General features: G+C 43.5%; 1 protein-coding gene across 4 annotated transcripts in view; it reads right to left on the bottom strand.

Moving 5' to 3' along the window:
- Positions 1-27,082, bottom strand: part of RNF111 (ring finger protein 111) — a 689,804-nt gene that overhangs the window by 607,620 nt on the left and 55,102 nt on the right. For all 4 annotated transcript variants that reach the window (XM_053717530.1, XM_053717531.1, XM_053717532.1 and 1 more), the window contains exon 4: positions 730-893. In XM_053717530.1, the coding sequence (XP_053573505.1) occupies positions 730-893 (164 nt within the window). The remainder of the gene's footprint in view (positions 1-729; positions 894-27,082) is intronic.

The following is a 27,082-nucleotide window of genomic DNA, read 5'->3' as shown; positions in this document are numbered from 1 at the left end:
ATTACATGAAAGAAAATGGCTTACCTATCCCAGAGGGGATTGCTGACAGTCTTCTAGCATTACTAGCTCTTGTTAGAAAAATGACTGATCATACGTGAAGCAGTTAAGCCTGCAAACTGTTCTCCCCAACTGAAGTTCTCTGGTTTCAACAGTCCTGCGTGGGAACAGCAATGGATTTTAGTTACTAGTGCTAAAATCATATTCCTCTCGGCAGAAATCTTCATCACTTTCTGCTGCAGAGTAAATAGTACAAGCCGGCACTATTTTAAAATAACAAACTCTTGATAGAAGAATTAAAAACTACAACTAAACACCACATACTCTTAACCACCCCCGTGGAGATGCTACTAGTTAGAGCGGCAAAGAGAAAGACTGGGGGGGCAGAGCCTGAGGGGAGCTATATGGACAGCTCTGCTGTGTGCTCTCTTTGCCACTTCCTGTAGGGATTGAGAATATCCCACAAGTAAGGATGAAGCCGTGGACCGGATACACCAATGTAGGAGAAAGTACAGCTCTAGTATCCCCACTGTAAAATACATGAAGAAATACAAAATGACAAACTATTAAACTCACATGGCTGCATTAACCAAGGGCCAAAAAGATTCAATTCAAGCAAATCCCATGGCCTATTATATATATATCATGGGTTGACAGAAAAAGATAAAATATGAGACTTATATAAAACATTTTATAGTTGTCAGAAGAGAAGAAGAATTATTTTACACATACCATCTTCATCTACAGTGAGATCCACAACTTCAGTAGCATTTTGCCTTAGAGGCTGGATAACTGTGGACACCCTACTGCGACTCCGCTGCTCCTGTTGCCTTCCAGACTGTGAATTTGAACTTTGGCTCCAATGAGATCGAGTGTGTCCAAGAGCTGATCGAGATCTAAAGAAGCATACAATGAGAAAGAAATGACTGGAGAGTAGTCTTTTTTTGTCATCTTAACTGCATCAGGTTTTCAACAATTCTTATGAATCTGCTGAGCACTTTGAGAGCCTACAAAAAAAACATAATTTATGTAAGAACTTACCTGATAAATTCATTTCTTTCATATTAGCAAGAGTCCATGAGCTAGTGACGAATGGGATATACATTCCTACCAGGAGGGGCAAAGTTTCCCAAACCTCAAAATGCTTATAAATACACCCCTCACCACACCCACAATTCAGTTTAATGAATAGCCAAGAAGTGGGGTGATAAGAAAGGAGCGAAAGCATAAAAAAAACAGAATTTATGTTTACCTGATAAATTACTTTCTCCAACGGTGTGTCCGGTCCACGGCGTCATCCTTACTTGTGGGATATTCTCTTCCCCAACAGGAAATGGCAAAGAGCCCAGCAAAGCTGGTCACATGATCCCTCCTAGGCTCCGCCTACCCCAGTCATTCGACCGACGTTAAGGAGGAATATTTGCATAGGAGAAACCATATGATACCGTGGTGACTGTAGTTAAAGAAAATAAATTATCAGACCTGATTAAAAAACCAGGGCGGGCCGTGGACCGGACACACCGTTGGAGAAAGTAATTTATCAGGTAAACATAAATTCTGTTTTCTCCAACATAGGTGTGTCCGGTCCACGGCGTCATCCTTACTTGTGGGAACCAATACCAAAGCTTTAGGACACGGATGAAGGGAGGGAGCAAATCAGGTCACCTAAATGGAAGGCACCACGGTTTGCAAAACCTTTCTCCCAAAAATAGCCTCAGAAGAAGCAAAAGTATCAAACTTGTAAAATTTGGTAAAAGTGTGCAGTGAAGACCAAGTCGCTGCCCTACATATCTGATCAACAGAAGCCTCGTTTTTGAAGGCCCATGTGGAAGCCACAGCCCTAGTGGAATGAGCTGTGATTCTTTCGGGAGGCTGCCGTCCGGCAGTCTCGTAAGCCAATCTGATGATGCTTTTAATCCAAAAAGAGAGAGAGGTAGAAGTTGCTTTTTGACCTCTCCTTTTACCGGAATAAACAACAAACAAGGAAGATGTTTGTCTAAAATCCTTTGTAGCATCTAAATAGAATTTTAGAGCGCGAACAACATCCAAATTGTGCAACAAACGTTCCTTCTTCGAAACTGGTTTCGGACACAGAGAAGGTACGATAATCTCCTGGTTAATGTTTTTGTTAGAAACAACTTTTGGAAGAAAACCAGGTTTAGTACGTAAAACCACCTTATCTGCATGGAACACCAGATAAGGAGGAGAACACTGCAGAGCAGATAATTCTGAAACTCTTCTAGCAGAAGAAATTGCAACCAAAAACAAAACTTTCCAAGATAATAACTTAATATCAACGGAATGCAAGGGTTCAAACGGAACCCCCTGAAGAACTGAAAGAACTAAGTTGAGACTCCAAGGAGGAGTCAAAGGTTTGTAAACAGGCTTGATTCTAACCAGAGCCTGAACAAAGGCTTGAACATCTGGCACAGCTGCCAGCTTTTTGTGAAGTAACACAGACAAGGCAGAAATCTGTCCCTTCAGAGAACTTGCAGATAATCCTTTTTCCAATCCTTCTTGAAGGAAGGATAGAATCTTAGGAATCTTAACCTTGTCCCAAGGGAATCCTTTAGATTCACACCAACAGATATATTTTTTCCAAATTTTGTGGTAAATCTTTCTAGTTACAGGCTTTCTGGCCTGAACAAGAGTATCGATAACAGAATCTGAGAACCCTCGCTTCGATAAGATCAAGCGTTCAATCTCCAGGCAGTCAGCTGGAGTGAGACCAGGTTCGGATGTTCGAACGGACCTTGAACAAGAAGGTCTCGTCTCAAAGGTAGCTTCCATGGTGGAGCCAATGACATATTCACCAGATCTGCATACCAAGTCCTGCGTGGCCACGCAGGAGCTATCAAGATCACCGACGCCCTTTCCTGATTGATCCTGGCTACCAGCCTGGGGATGAGAGGAAACGGCGGGAATACATAAGCTAGTTTGAAGGTCCAAGGTGCTACTAGTGCATCCACTAGAGCCGCCTTGGGATCCCTGGATCTGGACCCGTAGCAAGGAACTTTGAAGTTCTGACGAGAGGCCATCAGATCCATGTCTGGAATGCCCCACAGTTGAGTGACTTGGGCAAAGATTTCCGGATGGAGTTCCCACTCCCCCGGATGCAATGTCTGACGACTCAGAAAATCCGCTTCCCAATTTTCCACTCCTGGGATGTGGATAGCAGACAGGTGGCAGGAGTGAGACTCCGCCCATAGAATGATTTTGGTCACTTCTTCCATCGCCAGGGAACTCCTTGTTCCCCCCTGATGGTTGATGTACGCAACAGTTGTCATGTTGTCAGATTGAAACCGTATGAACTTGGCCCTCGCTAGCTGAGGCCAAGCCTTGAGAGCATTGAATATCGCTCTCAGTTCCAGAATATTTATCGGTAGAAGAGATTCTTCCCGAGACCAAAGACCCTGAGCTTTCAGGGATCCCCAGACCGCGCCCCAGACCGCGCCCCAGCCCATCAGACTGGCGTCGGTCGTGACAATGACCCACTCTGGTCTGCGGAAGGTCATCCCTTGTGACAGGTTGTCCAGGGACAGCCACCAACGGAGTGAGTCTCTGGTCCTCTGATTTACTTGTATCCTCGGAGACAAGTTTGTATAGTCCCCATTCCACTGACTGAGCATGCACAGTTGTAATGGTCTTAGATGAATGCGCGCAAAAGGAACTATGTCCATCGCCGCCACCATCAACCCGATCACTTCCATGCACTGAGCTATGGAAGGAAGAGGAACGGAATAAAGTATCCGACAAGAGTCCAGAAGCTTTGTTTTTCTGGCCTCTGTTAGAAAGATCCTCATTTCTAAGGAGTCTATAATTGTTCCCAAGAAGGGAACCCTTGTTGACGGGGATAGAGAACTCTTTTCCACGTTCACTTTCCAGCCGTGAGATCTGAGAAAGGCCAGGACAATGTCCGTGTGAGCCTTTGCTTGAGGAAGGGACGACGCTTGAATCAGAATGTCGTCCAGGTAAGGTACTACTGCAATGCCCCTTGGTCTTAGCACCGCTAGAAGGGACCCTAGTACCTTTGTGAAAATCCTTGGAGCAGTGGCTAATCCGAAAGGAAGCGCCACGAACTGGTAATGTTTGTCCAGGAATGCAAACCTTAGGAACCGATGATGTTCCTTGTGGATAGGAATATGTAGATACGCATCCTTTAAATCCACCGTGGTCATAAATTGACCTTCCTGGATGGAAGGAAGGATAGTTCGAATGGTTTCCATCTTGAACGATGGGACCTTGAGAAATTTGTTTAAGATCTTGAGATCTAGGATTGGTCTGAACGTTCCCTCTTTTTTGGGAACTATGAACAGATTGGAGTAGAACCCCATCCCTTGTTCTCTTAATGGAACAGGATGAATTACTCCCATTTTTAACAGGTCTTCTACACAATGTAAGAACGCCTGTCTTTTTATGTGGTCTGAAGACAACTGCGACTTGTTGAACCTCCCCCTTGGGGGAAGTCCCTTGAATTCCAGAAGATAACCCTGGGAGACTATTTCTAGCGCCCAAGGATCCAGAACATCTCTTGCCCAAGCCTGAGCGAAGAGAGAGAGTCTGCCCCCCACCAGATCCGGTCCCGGATCGGGGGCCAATATTTCATGCTGTCTTGGTAGCAGTGGCAGGTTTCTTGGCCTGCTTTCCCTTGTTCCAGCCTTGCATTGGTCTCCAAGCTGGCTTGGCCTGAGAAGTATTACCCTCTTGCTTAGAGGACGTAGCACCTTGGGCTGGTCCGTTTTTACGAAAGGGACGAAAATTAGGTCTATTTTTTGCCTTGAAGGGCCGATCCTGAGGAAGGGCGTGGCCCTTACCCCCAGTGATATCAGAGATAATCTCTTTCAAGTCAGGACCAAACAGCGTTTTCCCCTTGAAAGGAATGTTTAGTAGCTTGTTCTTGGAAGACGCATCAGCCGACCAAGATTTCAACCAAAGCGCTCTGCGCGCCACAATAGCAAACCCAGAGTTCTTAGCCGCTAACTTAGCCAATTGCAAAGAGGCGTCTAGAGTGAAAGAATTAGCCAATTTGAGAGCATTGATTCTGTCCATAATCTCCTCATAAGGAGGAGAGTCACTATCGAGCACCTTAAGCAGTTCATCAAACCAGAAATATGCGGCTGTAGTGACAGGGACAATGCATGAAATGGGTTGTAGAAGGTAACCCTGCTGAACAAACATCTTTTTAAGCAAACCTTCTAATTTTTTATCCATAGGATCTTTGAAAGCACAACTATCCTCTATGGGAATAGTGGTGCGTTTGTTTAAAGTAGAAACCGCTCCCTCGACCTTGGGGACTGACTGCCATAAGTCCTTTCTGGGGTCGACCATAGGAAACAATTTTTTAAATATGGGGGGAGGGACGAAAGGAATACCGGGCCTTTCCCATTCTTTATTAACAATGTCCGCCACCCGCTTGGGTATAGGAAAAGCTTCTGGGAGCCCCGGCACCTCTAAGAACTTGTCCATTTTACATAGTTTCTCTGGGATGACTAAATTTTCACAATCATCCAGAGTGGATAATACCTCCTTAAGCAAAATGCGGAGATGTTCCAATTTAAATTTAAATGTAATCACATCAGATTCAGCCTGCTGAGAAATGTTCCCTAAATCAGTAATTTCTCCCTCAGACAAAACCTCCCTGGCCCCCTCAGATTGGGTTAGGGGCCCTTCAGAGATATTAATATCAGCGTCGTCATGCTCTTCAGTAACTAAAACAGAGCAGCCACGCTTACGCTGACAAGGGTTCATTTTGGCTAAAATGTTTTTGACAGAATTATCCATTACAGCCGTTAATTGTTGCATAGTAAGGAGTATTGGCGCGCTAGATGTACTAGGGGCCTCCTGAGTGGGCAAGACTCGTGTAGACGAAGGAGGGAATGATGCAGTACCATGCTTACTCCCCTCACTTGAGGAATCATCTTGGGCATCATTGTCATTATCACATAAATCACATTTATTTAAATGAATAGGAATTCTGGCTTCCCCACATTCAGAACACAGTCTATCTGGTAGTTCAGACATGTTAAACAGGCATAAACTTGATCAGAAAGTACAAAAAACGTTTTAAAATAAAACCGTTACTGTCACTTTAAATTTTAAACTGAACACACTTTATTACTGCAATTGCGAAAAAACATGAAGGAATTGTTCAAAATTCACCAAATTTTCACCACAGCGTCTTAAAGCCTTGAAAATATTGCACACCAATTTTGGAAGCTTTAACCCTTAAAATAACGGAACCGGAGCCGTTTTAAGCTTTAAACCCCTTTACAGTCCCTGGTATCTGCTTTGCTGAGACCCAACCAAACCCAAAGGGGAATACGATACCAAATGACGCCTTCAGAAGTCTTTTATAAGTATCAGAGCTCCTCTCACATGCGACTGCATGCCATGCCTCTCAAAAACAAGTGCGCAACACCGGCGCGAAAATGAGACTCTGCCTATGCTTTGGGAAAGCCCCTAAAGAATAAGGTGTCTAAAACAGTGCCTGCCGATATTATTAAATCAAAATACCCAGAATAAATGATTCCTCAAGGCTAAATAAGTGTTAATATCAATCGATTTAGCCCAAAAAAAGTCTACAGTTTAAATAAGCCCTTGTGAAGCCCTTATTTACAATCGTAATAAACATGGCTTACCGGATCCCATAGGGAAAATGACAGCTTCCAGCATTACATCGTCTTGTTAGAATGTGTCATACCTCAAGCAGCAAGAGACTGCAAACTGTTCCCCCAACTGAAGTTAATTGCTCTCAACAGTCCTGTGTGGAACAGCCATGGATTTTAGTTACGGTTGCTAAAATCATTTTCCTCATACAAACAGAATTCTTCATCTCTTTTCTGTTTCTGAGTAAATAGTACGTACCAGCACTATTTGAAAATAACAAACTCTTGATTGAATAATGAAAAACTACAGTTAAACACTAAAAAACTCTAAGCCATCTCCGTGGAGATGTTGCCTGTACAACGGCAAAGAGAATGACTGGGGTAGGCGGAGCCTAGGAGGGATCATGTGACCAGCTTTGCTGGGCTCTTTGCCATTTCCTGTTGGGGAAGAGAATATCCCACAAGTAAGGATGACGCCGTGGACCGGACACACCTATGTTGGAGAAAACAGAATTTATGTTTACCTGATAAATTTCTTTCTCCAACGGTGTGTCCGGTCCACGGCGTCATCCTTACTTGTGGGATATTCTCTTCCCCAACAGGAAATGGCAAAGAGCCCAGCAAAGCTGGTCACATGATCCCTCCTAGGCTCCGCCTACCCCAGTCATTCGACCGACGTTAAGGAGGAATATTTGCATAGGAGAAACCATATGGTACCGTGGTGACTGTAGTTAAAGAAAATAAAATATCAGACCTGATTAAAAAAACCAGGGCGGGCCGTGGACCGGACACACCGTTGGAGAAAGAAATTTATCAGGTAAACATAAATTCTGTTTTCTCCAACATAGGTGTGTCCGGTCCACGGCGTCATCCTTACTTGTGGGAACCAATACCAAAGCTTTAGGACACGGATGAAGGGAGGGAGCAAATCAGGTCACCTAAATGGAAGGCACCACGGCTTGCAAAACCTTTCTCCCAAAAATAGCCTCAGAAGAAGCAAAAGTATCAAACTTGTAAAATTTGGTAAAAGTGTGCAGTGAAGACCAAGTCGCTGCCCTACATATCTGATCAACAGAAGCCTCGTTCTTGAAGGCCCATGTGGAAGCCACAGCCCTAGTGGAATGAGCTGTGATTCTTTCGGGAGGCTGCCGTCCGGCAGTCTCGTAAGCCAATCTGATGATGCTTTTAATCCAAAAAGAGAGAGAGGTAGAAGTTGCTTTTTGACCTCTCCTTTTACCTGAATAAACAACAAACAAGGAAGATGTTTGTCTAAAATCCTTTGTAGCATCTAAATAGAATTTTAGAGCGCGAACAACATCCAAATTGTGCAACAAACGTTCCTTCTTTGAAGCTGGTTTTGGACACAGAGAAGGTACGATAATCTCCTGGTTAATGTTTTTGTTAGAAACAACTTTTGGAAGAAAACCAGGTTTAGTACGTAAAACCACCTTATCTGCATGGAACACCAGATAAGGAGGAGAACACTGCAGAGCAGATAATTCTGAGACTCTTCTAGCAGAAGAAATCGCAACTAAAAACAAAACTTTCCAAGATAATAACTTAATATCAACGGAATGTAAGGGTTCAAACGGAACCCCCTGAAGAACTGAAAGAACTAAATTGAGACTCCAAGGAGGAGTCAAAGGTTTGTAAACAGGCTTGATTCTAACCAGAGCCTGAACAAAGGCTTGAACATCTGGCACAGCTGCCAGCTTTTTGTGAAGTAATACCGACAAGGCAGAAATCTGTCCCTTCAGGGAACTTGCAGATAATCCTTTTTCCAATCCTTCTTGAAGGAAGGATAGAATCCTAGGAATCTTAACCTTGTCCCAAGGGAATCCTTTAGATTCACACCAACAGATATATTTTTTCCAAATTTTGTGGTAAATCTTTCTAGTCACAGGCTTTCTGGCCTGAACAAGAGTATCGATCACAGAATCTGAGAATCCTCGCTTCGATAAAATCAAGCGTTCAATCTCCAAGCAGTCAGCTGGAGTGAAACCAGATTCGGATGTTCGAACGGACCCTGAACAAGAAGGTCTCGTCTCAAAGGTAGCTTCCAAGGTGGAGCCGATGACATATTCACCAGATCTGCATACCAAGTCCTGCGTGGCCACGCAGGAGCTATCAAGATCACCGACGCCCTCTCCTGCTTGATCCTGGCTATCAGCCTGGGGATGAGAGGAAATGGCGGGAACACATAAGCTAGTTTGAAGGTCCAAGGTGCTACTAGTGCATCCACTAGAGCCGCCTTGGGATCCCTGGATCTGGCCCCGTAGCAAGGAACTTTGAAGTTCTGACGAGAGGCCATCAGATCCATGTCTGGAATGCCCCACAGGTGAGTGACTTGGGCAAAGATTTCCGGATGGAGTTCCCACTCCCCCGGATGCAATGTCTGACGACTCAGAAAATCCGCTTCCCAATTTTCCACTCCTGGGATGTGGATAGCAGACAGGTGGCAGGAGTGAGACTCCGCCCAAAGAATAATTTTGGTTACTTCTTCCATCGCTAGGGAACTCCTTGTTCCCCCCTGATGGTTGATGTACGCAACAGTCGTCATGTTGTCTGATTGAAACCGTATGAACCTGGTCCTCGCAAGCTGGGGCCAGGCCTGGAGCGCATTGAATATCGCTCTCAGTTCCAGAATATTTATCGGTAGAAGAGATTCTTCCCGAGACCAAAGACCCTGAGCTTTCAGGGATCCCCAGACCGCGCCCCAGCCTATCAGACTGGCGTCGGTCGTGACAATGACCCACTCTGGTCTGTGGAACATCATCCCTTGAGACAGATTGTCCAGGGACAGCCACCAACGGAGTGAGTCTCTGGTCCTCTGATTTACTTGTATCTTCGGAGACAAGTCTGTATAGTCCCCATTCCACTGACTGAGCATGCACAGTTGTAATGGTCTTAGATGAATGCGCGCAAAAGGAACTATGTCCATCGCCGCCACCATCAACCCGATCACTTCCATGCACTGAGCTATGGAAGGAAGAGGAACGGAATAAAGTATCCGACAAGAGTCCAGAAGCTTTGTTTTTCTGGCCTCTGTTAGAAAGATCCTCATTTCTAAGGAGTCTATAATTGTTCCCAAGAAGGGAACCCTTGTTGACGGGGATAGAGAACTCTTTTCCACGTTCACTTTCCAGCCGTGAGATCTGAAAAAGGCCAGGACAATGTCCGTGTGAGCCTTTGCTTGAGGAAGGGACGACGCTTGAATCAGAATGTCGTCCAGGTAAGGTACTACTGCAATGCCCCTTGGTCTTAGCACCGCTAGAAGGGACCCTAGTACCTTTGTGAAAATCCTTGGAGCAGTGGCTAATCCGAAAGGAAGCGCCACGAACTGGTAATGTTTGTCCAGGAATGCAAACCTTAGGAACCGATGATGTTCCTTGTGGATAGGAATATGTAGATACGCATCCTTTAAATCCACCGTGGTCATAAATTGACCTTCCTGGATGGAAGGAAGGATAGTTCGAATGGTTTCCATCTTGAACGATGGGACCTTGAGAAATTTGTTTAAGATCTTGAGATCTAGGATTGGTCTGAACGTTCCCTCTTTTTTGGGAACTATGAACAGATTGGAGTAGAACCCCATCCCTTGTTCTCTTAATGGAACAGGATGAATTACTCCCATTTTTAACAGGTCTTCTACACAATGTAAGAACGCCTGTCTTTTTATGTGGTCTGAAGACAACTGCGACTTGTTGAACCTCCCCCTTGGGGGAAGTCCCTTGAATTCCAGAAGATAACCCTGGGAGACTATTTCTAGCGCCCAAGGATCCAGAACATCTCTTGCCCAAGCCTGAGCGAAGAGAGAGAGTCTGCCCCCCACCAGATCCGGTCCCGGATCGGGGGCCAATATTTCATGCTGTCTTGGTAGCAGTGGCAGGTTTCTTGGCCTGCTTTCCCTTGTTCCAGCCTTGCATTGGTCTCCAAGCTGGCTTGGCCTGAGAAGTATTACCCTCTTGCTTAGAGGACGTAGCACCTTGGGCTGGTCCGTTTTTACGAAAGGGACGAAAATTAGGTCTATTTTTTGCCTTGAAGGGCCGATCCTGAGGAAGGGCGTGGCCCTTACCCCCAGTGATATCAGAGATAATCTCTTTCAAGTCAGGACCAAACAGCGTTTTCCCCTTGAAAGGAATGTTTAGTAGCTTGTTCTTGGAAGACGCATCAGCCGACCAAGATTTCAACCAAAGCGCTCTGCGCGCCACAATAGCAAACCCAGAGTTCTTAGCCGCTAACTTAGCCAATTGCAAAGAGGCGTCTAGAGTGAAAGAATTAGCCAATTTGAGAGCATTGATTCTGTCCATAATCTCCTCATAAGGAGGAGAGTCACTATCGAGCACCTTAAGCAGTTCATCAAACCAGAAATATGCGGCTGTAGTGACAGGGACAATGCATGAAATGGGTTGTAGAAGGTAACCCTGCTGAACAAACATCTTTTTAAGCAAACCTTCTAATTTTTTATCCATAGGATCTTTGAAAGCACAACTATCCTCTATGGGAATAGTGGTGCGTTTGTTTAAAGTAGAAACCGCTCCCTCGACCTTGGGGACTGACTGCCATAAGTCCTTTCTGGGGTCGACCATAGGAAACAATTTTTTAAATATGGGGGGAGGGACGAAAGGAATACCGGGCCTTTCCCATTCTTTATTAACAATGTCCGCCACCCGCTTGGGTATAGGAAAAGCTTCTGGGAGCCCCGGCACCTCTAAGAACTTGTCCATTTTACATAGTTTCTCTGGGATGACTAAATTTTCACAATCATCCAGAGTGGATAATACCTCCTTAAGCAAAATGCGGAGATGTTCCAATTTAAATTTAAATGTAATCACATCAGATTCAGCCTGCTGAGAAATGTTCCCTAAATCAGTAATTTCTCCCTCAGACAAAACCTCCCTGGCCCCCTCAGATTGGGTTAGGGGCCCTTCAGAGATATTAATATCAGCGTCGTCATGCTCTTCAGTAACTAAAACAGAGCAGCCACGCTTACGCTGACAAGGGTTCATTTTGGCTAAAATGTTTTTGACAGAATTATCCATTACAGCCGTTAATTGTTGCATAGTAAGGAGTATTGGCGCGCTAGATGTACTAGGGGCCTCCTGAGTGGGCAAGACTCGTGTAGACGAAGGAGGGAATGATGCAGTACCATGCTTACTCCCCTCACTTGAGGAATCATCTTGGGCATCATTGTCATTATCACATAAATCACATTTATTTAAATGAATAGGAATTCTGGCTTCCCCACATTCAGAACACAGTCTATCTGGTAGTTCAGACATGTTAAACAGGCATAAACTTGATCAGAAAGTACAAAAAACGTTTTAAAATAAAACCGTTACTGTCACTTTAAATTTTAAACTGAACACACTTTATTACTGCAATTGCGAAAAAACATGAAGGAATTGTTCAAAATTCACCAAATTTTCACCACAGCGTCTTAAAGCCTTGAAAATATTGCACACCAATTTTGGAAGCTTTAACCCTTAAAATAACGGAACCGGAGCCGTTTTAAGCTTTAAACCCCTTTACAGTCCCTGGTATCTGCTTTGCTGAGACCCAACCAAACCCAAAGGGGAATACGATACCAAATGACGCCTTCAGAAGTCTTTTATAAGTATCAGAGCTCCTCTCACATGCGACTGCATGCCATGCCTCTCAAAAACAAGTGCGCAACACCGGCGCGAAAATGAGACTCTGCCTATGCTTTGGGAAAGCCCCTAAAGAATAAGGTGTCTAAAACAGTGCCTGCCGATATTATTAAATCAAAATACCCAGAATAAATGATTCCTCAAGGCTAAATAAGTGTTAATATCAATCGATTTAGCCCAAAAAAAGTCTACAGTTTAAATAAGCCCTTGTGAAGCCCTTATTTACAATCGTAATAAACATGGCTTACCGGATCCCATAGGGAAAATGACAGCTTCCAGCATTACATCGTCTTGTTAGAATGTGTCATACCTCAAGCAGCAAGAGACTGCAAACTGTTCCCCCAACTGAAGTTAATTGCTCTCAACAGTCCTGTGTGGAACAGCCATGGATTTTAGTTACGGTTGCTAAAATCATTTTCCTCATACAAACAGAATTCTTCATCTCTTTTCTGTTTCTGAGTAAATAGTACGTACCAGCACTATTTGAAAATAACAAACTCTTGATTGAATAATGAAAAACTACAGTTAAACACTAAAAAACTCTAAGCCATCTCCGTGGAGATGTTGCCTGTACAACGGCAAAGAGAATGACTGGGGTAGGCGGAGCCTAGGAGGGATCATGTGACCAGCTTTGCTGGGCTCTTTGCCATTTCCTGTTGGGGAAGAGAATATCCCACAAGTAAGGATGACGCCGTGGACCGGACACACCTATGTTGGAGAAAACAGAATTTATGTTTACCTGATAAATTTCTTTCTCCAACGGTGTGTCCGGTCCACGGCGTCATCCTTACTTGTGGGATATTCTCTTCCCCAACAGGAAATGGCAAAGAGCCCAGCAAAGCTGGTCACATGATCCCTCCTAGGCTCCGCCTACCCCAGTCATTCGACCGACGTTAAGGAGGAATATTTGCATAGGAGAAACCATATGGTACCGTGGTGACTGTAGTTAAAGAAAATAAAATATCAGACCTGATTAAAAAAACCAGGGCGGGCCGTGGACCGGACACACCGTTGGAGAAAGAAATTTATCAGGTAAACATAAATTCTGTTTTCTCCAACATAGGTGTGTCCGGTCCACGGCGTCATCCTTACTTGTGGGAACCAATACCAAAGCTTTAGGACACGGATGAAGGGAGGGAGCAAATCAGGTCACCTAAATGGAAGGCACCACGGCTTGCAAAACCTTTCTCCCAAAAATAGCCTCAGAAGAAGCAAAAGTATCAAACTTGTAAAATTTGGTAAAAGTGTGCAGTGAAGACCAAGTCGCTGCCCTACATATCTGATCAACAGAAGCCTCGTTCTTGAAGGCCCATGTGGAAGCCACAGCCCTAGTGGAATGAGCTGTGATTCTTTCGGGAGGCTGCCGTCCGGCAGTCTCGTAAGCCAATCTGATGATGCTTTTAATCCAAAAAGAGAGAGAGGTAGAAGTTGCTTTTTGACCTCTCCTTTTACCTGAATAAACAACAAACAAGGAAGATGTTTGTCTAAAATCCTTTGTAGCATCTAAATAGAATTTTAGAGCGCGAACAACATCCAAATTGTGCAACAAACGTTCCTTCTTTGAAGCTGGTTTTGGACACAGAGAAGGTACGATAATCTCCTGGTTAATGTTTTTGTTAGAAACAACTTTTGGAAGAAAACCAGGTTTAGTACGTAAAACCACCTTATCTGCATGGAACACCAGATAAGGAGGAGAACACTGCAGAGCAGATAATTCTGAGACTCTTCTAGCAGAAGAAATCGCAACTAAAAACAAAACTTTCCAAGATAATAACTTAATATCAACGGAATGTAAGGGTTCAAACGGAACCCCCTGAAGAACTGAAAGAACTAAATTGAGACTCCAAGGAGGAGTCAAAGGTTTGTAAACAGGCTTGATTCTAACCAGAGCCTGAACAAAGGCTTGAACATCTGGCACAGCTGCCAGCTTTTTGTGAAGTAATACCGACAAGGCAGAAATCTGTCCCTTCAGGGAACTTGCAGATAATCCTTTTTCCAATCCTTCTTGAAGGAAGGATAGAATCCTAGGAATCTTAACCTTGTCCCAAGGGAATCCTTTAGATTCACACCAACAGATATATTTTTTCCAAATTTTGTGGTAAATCTTTCTAGTCACAGGCTTTCTGGCCTGAACAAGAGTATCGATCACAGAATCTGAGAATCCTCGCTTCGATAAAATCAAGCGTTCAATCTCCAAGCAGTCAGCTGGAGTGAAACCAGATTCGGATGTTCGAACGGACCCTGAACAAGAAGGTCTCGTCTCAAAGGTAGCTTCCAAGGTGGAGCCGATGACATATTCACCAGATCTGCATACCAAGTCCTGCGTGGCCACGCAGGAGCTATCAAGATCACCGACGCCCTCTCCTGCTTGATCCTGGCTATCAGCCTGGGGATGAGAGGAAATGGCGGGAACACATAAGCTAGTTTGAAGGTCCAAGGTGCTACTAGTGCATCCACTAGAGCCGCCTTGGGATCCCTGGATCTGGCCCCGTAGCAAGGAACTTTGAAGTTCTGACGAGAGGCCATCAGATCCATGTCTGGAATGCCCCACAGGTGAGTGACTTGGGCAAAGATTTCCGGATGGAGTTCCCACTCCCCCGGATGCAATGTCTGACGACTCAGAAAATCCGCTTCCCAATTTTCCACTCCTGGGATGTGGATAGCAGACAGGTGGCAGGAGTGAGACTCCGCCAAAAGAATAATTTTGGTTACTTCTTCCATCGCTAGGGAACTCCTTGTTCCCCCCTGATGGTTGATGTACGCAACAGTCGTCATGTTGTCTGATTGAAACCGTATGAACCTGGTCCTCGCAAGCTGGGGCCAGGCCTGGAGCGCATTGAATATCGCTCTCAGTTCCAGAATATTTATCGGTAGAAGAGATTCTTCCCGAGACCAAAGACCCTGAGCTTTCAGGGATCCCCAGACCGCGCCCCAGCCTATCAGACTGGCGTCGGTCGTGACAATGACCCACTCTGGTCTGTGGAACATCATCCCTTGAGACAGATTGTCCAGGGACAGCCACCAACGGAGTGAGTCTCTGGTCCTCTGATTTACTTGTATCTTCGGAGACAAGTCTGTATAGTCCCCATTCCACTGACTGAGCATGCACAGTTGTAATGGTCTTAGATGAATGCGCGCAAAAGGAACTATGTCCATCGCCGCCACCATCAACCCGATCACTTCCATGCACTGAGCTATGGAAGGAAGAGGAACGGAATGAAGTATCCGACAAGAGTCCAGAAGCTTTGTTTTTCTGGCCTCTGTTAGAAAGATCCTCATTTCTAAGGAGTCTATAATTGTTCCCAAGAAGGGAACCCTTGTTGACGGGGATAGAGAACTCTTTTCCACGTTCACTTTCCAGCCGTGAGATCTGAGAAAGGCCAGGACAATGTCCGTGTGAGCCTTTGCTTGAGGAAGGGACGACGCTTGAATCAGAATGTCGTCCAGGTAAGGTACTACTGCAATGCCCCTTGGTCTTAGCACCGCTAGAAGGGACCCTAGTACCTTTGTGAAAATCCTTGGAGCAGTGGCTAATCCGAAAGGAAGCGCCACGAACTGGTAATGTTTGTCCAGGAATGCAAACCTTAGGAACCGATGATGTTCCTTGTGGATAGGAATATGTAGATACGCATCCTTTAAATCCACCGTGGTCATAAATTGACCTTCCTGGATGGAAGGAAGGATAGTTCGAATGGTTTCCATCTTGAACGATGGAACCTTGAGAAATTTGTTTAAGATCTTGAGATCTAGGATTGGTCTGAACGTTCCCTCTTTTTTGGGAACTATGAACAGATTGGAGTAGAACCCCATCCCTTGTTCTCTTAATGGAACAGGATGAATCACTCCCATTTTTAACAGGTCTTCTACACAATGTAAGAACGCCTGTCTTTTTATGCGACTTGTGGAACCTCCCCCTTGGGGGAAGTCCCTTGAATTCCAGAAGATAACCCTGGGAGACTATTTCTAGCGCCCAAGGATCCAGAACATCTCTTGCCCAAGCCTGAGCGAAGAGAGAGAGTCTGCCCCCCACCAGATCCGGTCCCGGATCGGGGGCCAATATTTCATGCTGTCTTGGTAGCAGTGGCAGGTTTCTTGGCCTGCTTTCCCTTGTTCCAGCCTTGCATTGGTCTCCAAGCTGGCTTGGCCTGAGAAGTATTACCCTCTTGCTTAGAGGACGTAGCACCTTGGGCTGGTCCGTTTTTACGAAAGGGACGAAAATTAGGTCTATTTTTTGCCTTGAAGGGCCGATCCTGAGGAAGGGCGTGGCCCTTACCCCCAGTGATATCAGAGATAATCTCTTTCAAGTCAGGACCAAACAGCGTTTTCCCCTTGAAAGGAATGTTTAGTAGCTTGTTCTTGGAAGACGCATCAGCCGACCAAGATTTCAACCAAAGCGCTCTGCGCGCCACAATAGCAAACCCAGAGTTCTTAGCCGCTAACTTAGCCAATTGCAAAGAGGCGTCTAGAGTGAAAGAATTAGCCAATTTGAGAGCATTGATTCTGTCCATAATCTCCTCATAAGGAGGAGAGTCACTATCGAGCACCTTAAGCAGTTCATCAAACCAGAAATATGCGGCTGTAGTGACAGGGACAATGCATGAAATGGGTTGTAGAAGGTAACCCTGCTGAACAAACATCTTTTTAAGCAAACCTTCTAATTTTTTATCCATAGGATCTTTGAAAGCACAACTATCCTCTATGGGAATAGTGGTGCGTTTGTTTAAAGTAGAAACCGCTCCCTCGACCTTGGGGACTGACTGCCATAAGTCCTTTCTGGGGTCGACCATAGGAAACAATTTTTTAAATATGGGGGGAGGGACGAAAGGAATACCGGGCCTTTCCCATTCTTTATTAACAATGTCCGCCACCCGCTTGGGTATAGGAAAAGCTTCTGGGAGCCCCGGCACCTCTAGGAACTTGTCCATTTTACATAGTTTCTCTGGGATGACTAAATTTTCACAATCATCCAGAGTGGATAATACCTCCTTAAGCAAAATGCGGAGATGTTCCAATTTAAATTTAAATGTAATCACATCAGATTCAGCCTGCTGAGAAATGTTCCCTAAATCAGTAATTTCTCCCTCAGACAAAACCTCCCTGGCCCCCTCAGATTGGGTTAGGGGCCCTTCAGAGATATTAATATCAGCGTCGTCATGCTCTTCAGTAACTAAAACAGAGCAGCCACGCTTACGCTGACAAGGGTTCATTTTGGCTAAAATGTTTATGACAGAATTATCCATTACAGCCGTTAATTGTTGCATAGTAAGGAGTATTGGCGCGCTAGATGTACTAGGGGCCTCCTGAGTGGGCAAGACTCGTGTAGACGAAGGAGGGAATGATGCAGTACCATGCTTACTCCCCTCACTTGAGGAATCATCTTGGGCATCATTGTCATTATCACATAAATCACATTTATTTAAATGAATAGGAATTCTGGCTTCCCCACATTCAGAACACAGTCTATCTGGTAGTTCAGACATGTTAAACAGGCATAAACTTGATCAGAAAGTACAAAAAACGTTTTAAAATAAAACCGTTACTGTCACTTTAAATTTTAAACTGAACACACTTTATTACTGCAATTGCGAAAAAACATGAAGGAATTGTTCAAAATTCACCAAATTTTCACCACAGCGTCTTAAAGCCTTGAAAATATTGCACACCAATTTTGGAAGCTTTAACCCTTAAAATAACGGAACCGGAGCCGTTTTAAGCTTTAAACCCCTTTACAGTCCCTGGTATCTGCTTTGCTGAGACCCAACCAAACCCAAAGGGGAATACGATACCAAATGACGCCTTCAGAAGTCTTTTATAAGTATCAGAGCTCCTCTCACATGCGACTGCATGCCATGCCTCTCAAAAACAAGTGCGCAACACCGGCGCGAAAATGAGACTCTGCCTATGCTTTGGGAAAGCCCCTAAAGAATAAGGTGTCTAAAACAGTGCCTGCCGATATTATTAAATCAAAATACCCAGAATAAATGATTCCTCAAGGCTAAATAAGTGTTAATATCAATCGATTTAGCCCAAAAAAAATCTACAGTTTAAATAAGCCCTTGTGAAGCCCTTATTTACAATCGTAATAAACATGGCTTACCGGATCCCATAGGGAAAATGACAGCTTCCAGCATTACATCGTCTTGTTAGAATGTGTCATACCTCAAGCAGCAAGAGACTGCAAACTGTTCCCCCAACTGAAGTTAATTGCTCTCAACAGTCCTGTGTGGAACAGCCATGGATTTTAGTTACGGTTGCTAAAATCATTTTCCTCATACAAACAGAATTCTTCATCTCTTTTCTGTTTCAGAGTAAATAGTACATACCAGCACTATTTTAAAATAACAAACTCTTGATTGAATAATAAAAACTACAGTTAAACACTAAAAAACTCTAAGCCATCTCCGTGGAGATGTTGCCTGTACAACGGCAAAGAGAATGACTGGGGTAGGCGGAGCCTAGGAGGGATCATGTGACCAGCTTTGCTGGGCTCTTTGCCATTTCCTGTTGGGGAAGAGAATATCCCACAAGTAAGGATGACGCCGTGGACCGGACACACCTATGTTGGAGAAAGGGAGGTAAGAGATGAATCTCTACGACCGATAACAGAGAACCTATGAAATAGATCCCGTAGAAGGAGACCATTGAATTCAAATAGGCAATACTCTCTTCACATCCCTCTGACATTCACTGCACACTGAGAGGAAAACCAGGCTCCAGCCTGCTGCGAAGCGCATATCAACGTAGAATCTAGCACAAACTTACTTCACCACCTCCACAGGAGGCAAAGTTTGTAAAACTGATTTGTGGGTGTTGTGAGGGGTGTATTTATAGGCATTTTGAGGTTTGGGAAACTTTGCCCCTCCTGGTAGGAATGTATATCCCATCCGTCACTAGCTCATGGACTCTTGCTAATTACATGAAAGAAATAAAAGAAAATCAAGTAGTAAAAAAAAAAAAAAAAAAAAAAAAAAAAAATGAAGCCTAGAATGAAAAGTCAAGGTAACAGAACATTTTTTTAACCACATCACTTCTGAGCCATTTCAAACCCCTGTACTGGAGCTGTTTTTAGCGGTTTAACAGTTTGGAAAATTAGTTTGCAGAAATATCAGAATATTGGAAAACCCCAACATATGCAATGCAAACACAATAACATTTTTGTGTCATTTATGATGGCTTACATAGTGAATAGCAGCACGGTAGTCGCTATTTCCTAATTATTTTAAATCCATACTTTATTTCTCCACATTTAGCATCAGTTCATTTTCCCAAAACGCCATAAATTTAGTATTTTATATCTATATATTGATAATTGAAAATCCGAAGATAAATTTATTATTTTTCACACTGATTCATCTTGCAATGCATACAGAAAACTAGTAGGCATCAAATATCTAAACCAGGAATTGTCAAATACTCCTGGAATTTTACTCCTGGTTATTCTCCATATATCATAAACAAACACCACTGTCTGGCTCCTAAATATTCTTAATGGCTCTTTAATTTAAAAGAGATTTGTCAGATATGAGTCCCTTTAATGAAAATGGATACTCTCTTTTTTACTCTCCTTTTATATATGATGGGTTTTGCGAGTAAAGGTGTTGTATTCTGTCTTTAGGGGATAGGGGCTTTTTTGGAGCGTCTACCACCCACCATACAGTAAATACATTGGGTAGGTGATTGCCATTTTTATGGCAATCACCTACTAATGACAGTGCTATAAGACACCACATTGGAAAGAGGAGGCTCCACTCTGTTTTAATACTCCTCTGTGTTTAATGGAGGGGATAGAGGCTCTAAAAAGTAACCCCTCCACCTATTTAAACATTGCAGAAAGGTGTCCTTGTAGCATTACCATGGTGATAGCCTGAAATTTAAAGTGGGATGTGACCCCTCATTTAAAAGACGATAAGTTCCATTTTCACACAAGTGATCACATAACCCTGTAAGATGCAGGTAATCACCCTAAAAGCGTCAACCTGCAGATGCATTTAAAGGTTATGTTTACCTGAGGGGATGAAGTTTAACAGAGCACCTATCACCCCTTGTTTGTGCTAGATGACTAATTGAACTCTTACATGAAAGGGTAGACTACCGTCTTTCAAATGAGGGAATCACTTGTAACTCCTAACAAAAACAGAAGTTGAGAGAGAGGCTCAATTTGAGCCCTCTCCCCCTCAGGTTAAATAGCATTTTTAAGTGCCAGTTATTGCCACTTTAAGGGTGATTATCCTTTTTTCCGGGTCATGCAATGCATCATTTGAAAGGACAATGACTCAAGTGAGGGGTCTCTTGTGCTTATAAAATGCAAGTAATGGATTGAAAAATAGAAACCTTAAAAAGCAGGTACAGCACTTAAAGTGCAGCTTAACGCGAGACAGGTGGGCTCCAACAGAGTCAATATTTTCCCCCTATTTATGCGAGGACAAGTGACCCCTCATTTGAAAGCAAAGACTCCCCTCGTTCAAAGACGTCACTTGTAACTTACACAAATGGGGGGGGGGGGGGGTAGGGAATTTGCACTTTAAAGGGACAGTCAAGTCCAAAATAAACTTTCATGATTCAAATAGGGCAAGTCATTTTAAACAACTTTCCAATTTACTTTTATCACCAATTTTGCTTTGTTCTCTTGGTATTCTTAGTTGAAGCTAAACCTAGGAAAGCTCATATGCTAATTTCTTAGACCCTAAAGGCCGCCTCTAATCTGAATGCATTTTTTCATCACTAGAGGGTGTTAGTTCATGTGTGTCCTATAGGTAACATTGAGCTCATGCGCATGAAGTTACCTAGGAATCAGCACTGATTGGCAAAAAAGCAAAGTCTGTCAAAATAACTGAAATAAGGGGGCAGTTTGCAGAGGCTTAGATGCAAGGTAATCAAAGAGGTAAAACGTGTATTATAACTTAATTATGCAAAACTGACGAGTGGATAATAAAAGATTATATTTTTAAACAACAAAAATTCTGGTGTTGACTGTCCCTTTAAGTTTGCTACTGGTAATCGCCGTTTTTACAGTGATCACCTGCAACTTACAGGGGCATGCGATTCCTCATGTGAAAAGGCAGACTGTATTTACAGGGATTTCCCACCCCCTTTTGACATCACTATGTGCCCCACTACTTACCAGGAAGGGAGGACCCCCAGGATCCTTATATGAAGGGTGGCCCACAGGATGACAACAAATGGTTATCATCCACACTAGGAAATGGATGTGCATGAAGACCACAACTAGACAACTTATCTCTGACCATTCATAAATCATATCTTTCAACTACAAGGGTGCTAATGTAGACTCCATTTTAATTTCTCTGACCCGGTTTGATTCTGTTCAGCCATACTGCAAGGCTATTTCTAAGCCTCCTGCTATGGTACTGAGCATATTGGGTTCTCAGTGGAAAAGTACACTGTTGGCATACACTACTCACAAGCTCTGCCTTATAGAAGTAGAAATATTTCCAGAATGTTTTGTGCCCACATTAGTGTCATGCATAATACACTCATGAGTCGTCGATACCTGGATCAGCTACCTAGCAGAGGTGGTATTGTGTTCTCAGCACTGCCAGGTTTAAGCTGAACTGTTCTTTGTGTGGAATCTGTGTTTAAGGAATGCTGTGGTCTCAAGACCCTCCTGCCCGTGCATGGTATTTCCTAAGACTGTGAGTTAAGGCTGGATATGAATGGTTGAATGATTGTAAATTATCACAATGGCGGTGTCCTTGACAAGACAAATAAGAAACTGGGTTATAACTGAAGGTTACAGAGAAAGTAGGCAGAACTTGCCCAGGACAAGAAACAGGTTCTCACACAGACCTACTGAAGGCTTAATGATATGTATAGGTTTGGCGTTTTATTGTGTCCCAATTTATTTTAAAGAACTAGATCTTTGCACATATCTTATTTTGAATGTTTTTGTAATTTGGCACAACGGTATTGGAATTTTTGTTATTAAACATATAAAAAATCTAATTCTGTCTTTGGGCTCGAATATCTGAATTCACACTCCGAAGAGGCAAAGTTAAATGGCACATTATTTAAGTGTTGTGTGAGTTATTGGGTTTCCAAGAATTTGTTAAACTGGGTTGGTGTAGGTAGGATTTGGGGGTTAGTTTGGTGTCCCTTTAGGTTCTTTGTAGAGTTAAAGGTTAAGGGAACCAGAGGCTTAGTGCTATTAACCCCCGTTGCCCACAACCCCCCATTGTGACGGTTGGGTGGAAAGGCTTAATCATCACAATTAGTCTTATATCAAAGATCAGTCCTGAGATGTACAGAATAAGTGCTTCTGCAGTATTTCTCTCATGAATCTTACAGTTCTTAGGTAAATTAACTTACTTCCATCATCAAACTGTGCACTTGTCTTTTTATATACACACTCTAAGGCATAAGATCTTACTGAGCATGTGCAAGAGTTCAGTGTATGCATGAGTCTATGATTCTATTACATGATACAGGGGCAAGGAAATGAAAGTAAACATTGAAATTTAAAAAAAAGATATTGGCTTTCTATTATGCATTAGTTATCCCAGGACATATTTAATGGGCACTCCAGCCAGGTGAAATGTTAAGCTAAAATAAGCTATATATTTTCCCAACGTTTGCAACACAAGCTATCATTAAATCAATTTATGTTAAAGGACCAGTAAACTTAACGTTAATTATAAATCCGTAAAAAAAAAAAAAACTCACTTAAAAATAATATTCCTGCAGAATACTGTTCTCAGGACCCAAAATCCAGGTGCGCATATTTTCTAGGCATCAAATCACTGTGCTTGAAATAATGATCCCTTTGCATAATAATTAGGTAGAAGCGCTCCTGATCTAATGCGCTGTTCTCTATATTCTGATTGCATGCGCATTCTTGACCGTTTTCCTCTGACCAAATAATTGAGCGCCAGTCACATGACCTACTCAATATAAAGGCGGGCTCTATTTCTATGTCCTGGACGTATCCATTCTAGCACTGTTGAGCTACACATGCTCTATTCCTGAGTGAAGACAGCGGTCATAAAAAGAGTATGCGTGTGGTGATGTGCGCATTCACGGGCTTGTCACCCAGGTAGCCCGCCGTGATAGGACTTGAAAAATGACTGACTATCATGGAGGGATTGGAAATCATAAATTCAGGTTATTTTTTTAAATAAAAAAACTAAAAAAAGGAAATTTATGCTTACCTTATAAATTTGTTTCTTTTTAGATACGATGAATCCACGGATTTCATCCTTACTTGTGGGATTACACTTCCTGGTCAACAGGAGGAGGCAAAGAGCACCACAGCAGACCTGAATATATAGCTCTTCCCTTCCCTGCCACTCCAGTCATTCGACCAAAGTTAGGAAGAGAAAGGAAAAGCTAAGATGCAGAGGTGTCTGAAGGTTAACAAAAATAAAGACCTGTCTAATAAAAAAACAGGGCGGGCCGTGGACTCATCTTATCTAAAAAGAAACAAATTTATCAGGTAAGCATAAATTTCCTTTTCTTTTTAAAGATACGATGAGTCCACGGATTTCATCCTTACTTGTGGGATACAATACCAAAGCAATAGTACACGGATGAAAAGGGAGGGACAAGACAGGAAACCTAAACGTAAGGCACCACTGCTTGAAGAACCTTTCTCCCAAAAACAGCCTCAGTCGAGGCAAAAGTATCTAATTTGCAAAATTTAGAAAAAGTGTGAAGAGAAGACCAAGTTGCAGCCTTGCAAATCTGTTCAACAGAAGCATCATTTTTGAATGCCCATGAAGAAGCAACGGCCCTAGTGGAATGAGCCGTAATTCTTTCCAGGAGGCTGCTGTCCAGCAGTCTCATATGCAAAACGGATGATAGAGGTAGCCGTAGCTTTCTGACCCCTACGTTTCCCAGAAAAAAAATCACAAACAAAGAAGATGATTGACGAAAATCCTTAGTAGCTTGCAAGTAGAACTTTAAAGCACGGACCATATCTAAATTGTGTATAAGACGTTCTTTCTGAGAAGGATTAGGACACAAAGATGGAACAACAATTTCGTGATTAATGTTCTTGTCTGAAACAACCTTAGGAAGAAACCGAGGTTTAGTACGTAACACCACCTTATCCGCATGGAAAATAAGATAAGGAGAATTATATTGTAATGCTGAAAGCTCTGATACTCTGCGAGCAGAAGAAATAGCAACTAAAAACAGAAATGCATAGGTTCAAACGGAACCCCTTGAACTCTAAGAACTAAATTCAAACTCCAAGGAGGAGCAATAGGTCTAAAATACAGGCCTGATTCTAGTCAGAGCCTGACAAAAGGATTGTACATCTGGAACATCTGCCAGACACTTGTGTAGCAAAATAGACAAAGCAGAAATCTGTCCCTTTAGGGAACTAGCGGATAACCCCTTCTCCAATCCTTCTTGGAGAAAGGACAAAATTTTGGGAATCCTTACACTACTCCATGAGTAACCCCTAGATTCAGACCAATAAAGATATTTACGCCATATCTTATGGTAAATCTTCCTAGTAACAGGCTTACGTGTGAATGAGAAGAGATCCTTCTTCAATAAAAGCCTCCAGGGCGGCAGAAATGACATGTCCACTACATCGGCGTACCAAATCCTGCAAGTCCACACAGGAGCGATTAGAATCACCGATGCCCTCTCCTGTTTGATCCGAGCAATCACCTGCGGAAGAAGAGCAAACTGCGGAAACACAAACTAGGCTGAAGGACCAAGGAACTGCCAAGGCATCTATCATCTCAGCCTGGGGATCCCTGGATCTGGACCAGTATCTCGGAAGTTTTGCATTCTGACGAGAAGCCATAAGGTCCAATTCTGGCCGACCCCATCTGAGAATCAGGCTTGAAAATATTTCCGGATGGAGTTCCCACTCTCCCAGATGAAAGGTCTGTCTGCTCAGAAAATCTGCTTCCCAGTTTTCCACTCCTGGGATGTAGATCGCCGACAGATGGCAAGAGTGAGCCTCCGCCCACCGAATAATCTTGGCTACTTCAGTCATCGCCAAGGAACTCCTCGTTCCTCCCTGATGGTTGATGTAAGCCACTGTCGTTATGTTGTCTGACTGGAACCTGATTAATTGGTTCGTGGCCAACTGAGGAGAGGCTCGAAGAGCATTAAATATTGCTCTCAACTCTAGAATATTGATGGGAAGGAGAGACTCCGAGTCCATACCCCATGAGCCCTCAAGGAATTCCAGACTGCTCCCCCTCCCAATAGGCTGGCATCCGTTGTCACTATCACCCATAAGGGTCTGCGAAAACATGTCCCCTGGGATAGATGATCAAGTGACAACCACCATAGAGAAGCGTCCCTTGTCTCCTGGTCTAGGTTTATTCGAGGAGACAAATCCGTATAATCTCCATTCCACTGCCTGAGCATGCTTAGTTGCAGAGGCCGGAGATGAAAGCGAGCAAACTGAATGATGTCCATTGCCGCCACCATCAAACCGATTACTTCCATGCATTGAGACACAGACTGAGGATTGGACTGAATGGCTCGACATGTATTCAGAATTTTTAGCTTTCTGACCTCCGTCAGAAAAACCTTCATCGAAATAGAGTCGATTAGAGTTCCCAGAAAGGTAACCCTTGTCTGAGGGACTAACAAACTCTTTTCCAGGTTGACCTTCCACCCGTGGGTTCTCAGGAAGTAAAGCACAATTTCGGTATGGACTTTGCCAGTTGAAATGAGGACGCCTGAATCAGTATATCGTCCAGGTAAGGCGCGACCGCAATGCCCCGCGGCCTTAGAACCGCCAACAAAGACCTCAGAACCTTTGTGAAAATTCTGGGCACCGTGGCCAGACCGAAAGGGAGAGCCACAAACTGAAAATGTTTGTCCAGAAAGGCAAACCTTAGGAACTTGTGATGATCCCTGTGGATAGGCACATGAAGATATGCATCTATTAGATCCACCGTTGTCATAAATTGGGCCTCCTGGATCAATGGAAGAATGGAACGAATAGTTTCCATCTTGAAAGATGAAACTCTGAGAAACTTGTTTAGACTCTTGAGATCTAAGATAGGTCTGAAAGTTCCCTCTTTTTTGGGAACTACAAACAGATTTGAATAAAATCCCTGTCCCTGAATTGGAACGGGACAGATCACTCCCATGGATGAGTGGTCTCTTACACAGCATAAGAACGCCTCTCTCTTTATCTGGTCTACAGACAATCAAGAGAGAAGAAACCTTCCTCTGTTAGAAGAATTTCTGAACTCCGGTTTGTATCCCTGAGACACTATATCTATTGCCCAGGGATCCTGAACGTCTCTTATCCAAGCCTGGATGAAGGATATTCTACACCCTACTAGATCCTGTCCCGGATAGGGGCCAACCCTTCATGCTGACTTGGGAGCAGCAGCAGGCTTTTTGGACTGTTTGCCCTTGTTCCAAGGATGGTTGGGTCTCCAGGAAGACTTGGTTTGCGAATAGTTCCCTTCCTGTTTAGAAGAGGAAGGGGGGATTCCCTTGAAATTTCGAAAGGAACGAAAATTACTCTGCTTTTTATCCTGAGGAAAGAGATGACCCTTGCCTCCCGTGATGTCAGAAATCATTTCTTTCAAGCCAGGTCAAAACAGGGTCTTCCCCTTGTAAGGAATAGTCAAAAGCTTAGACTTGGATGACACATCCACAGACCAAGATTTCAGCCACAAGGCTCTGCGTGCTAAGATGGAAAACCCCAAACTCTTAGCCGCCAATTTGGTAATCTGCAGAGAAGCATCCGTAATAAAAGAATTAGCCAATTTCAGAGCTTTAATTCTATCCTGTATCTCTTCCAAAGAAGTCTCAGTTTTAAGAGATTCTTCCAGAGCATCAAACCAATAAGCAGCCGCAATCATATCTGTGACAATGCAGGCT

Source organism: Bombina bombina, chromosome 6 (genome assembly GCF_027579735.1).
Source record: "Bombina bombina isolate aBomBom1 chromosome 6, aBomBom1.pri, whole genome shotgun sequence".
NCBI lineage: Eukaryota > Metazoa > Chordata > Amphibia > Anura > Bombinatoridae > Bombina > Bombina bombina.
The sequence above is the reverse complement of the archived record's forward strand: the minus strand, read 5'-3'. Positions and strand labels throughout refer to the sequence as shown.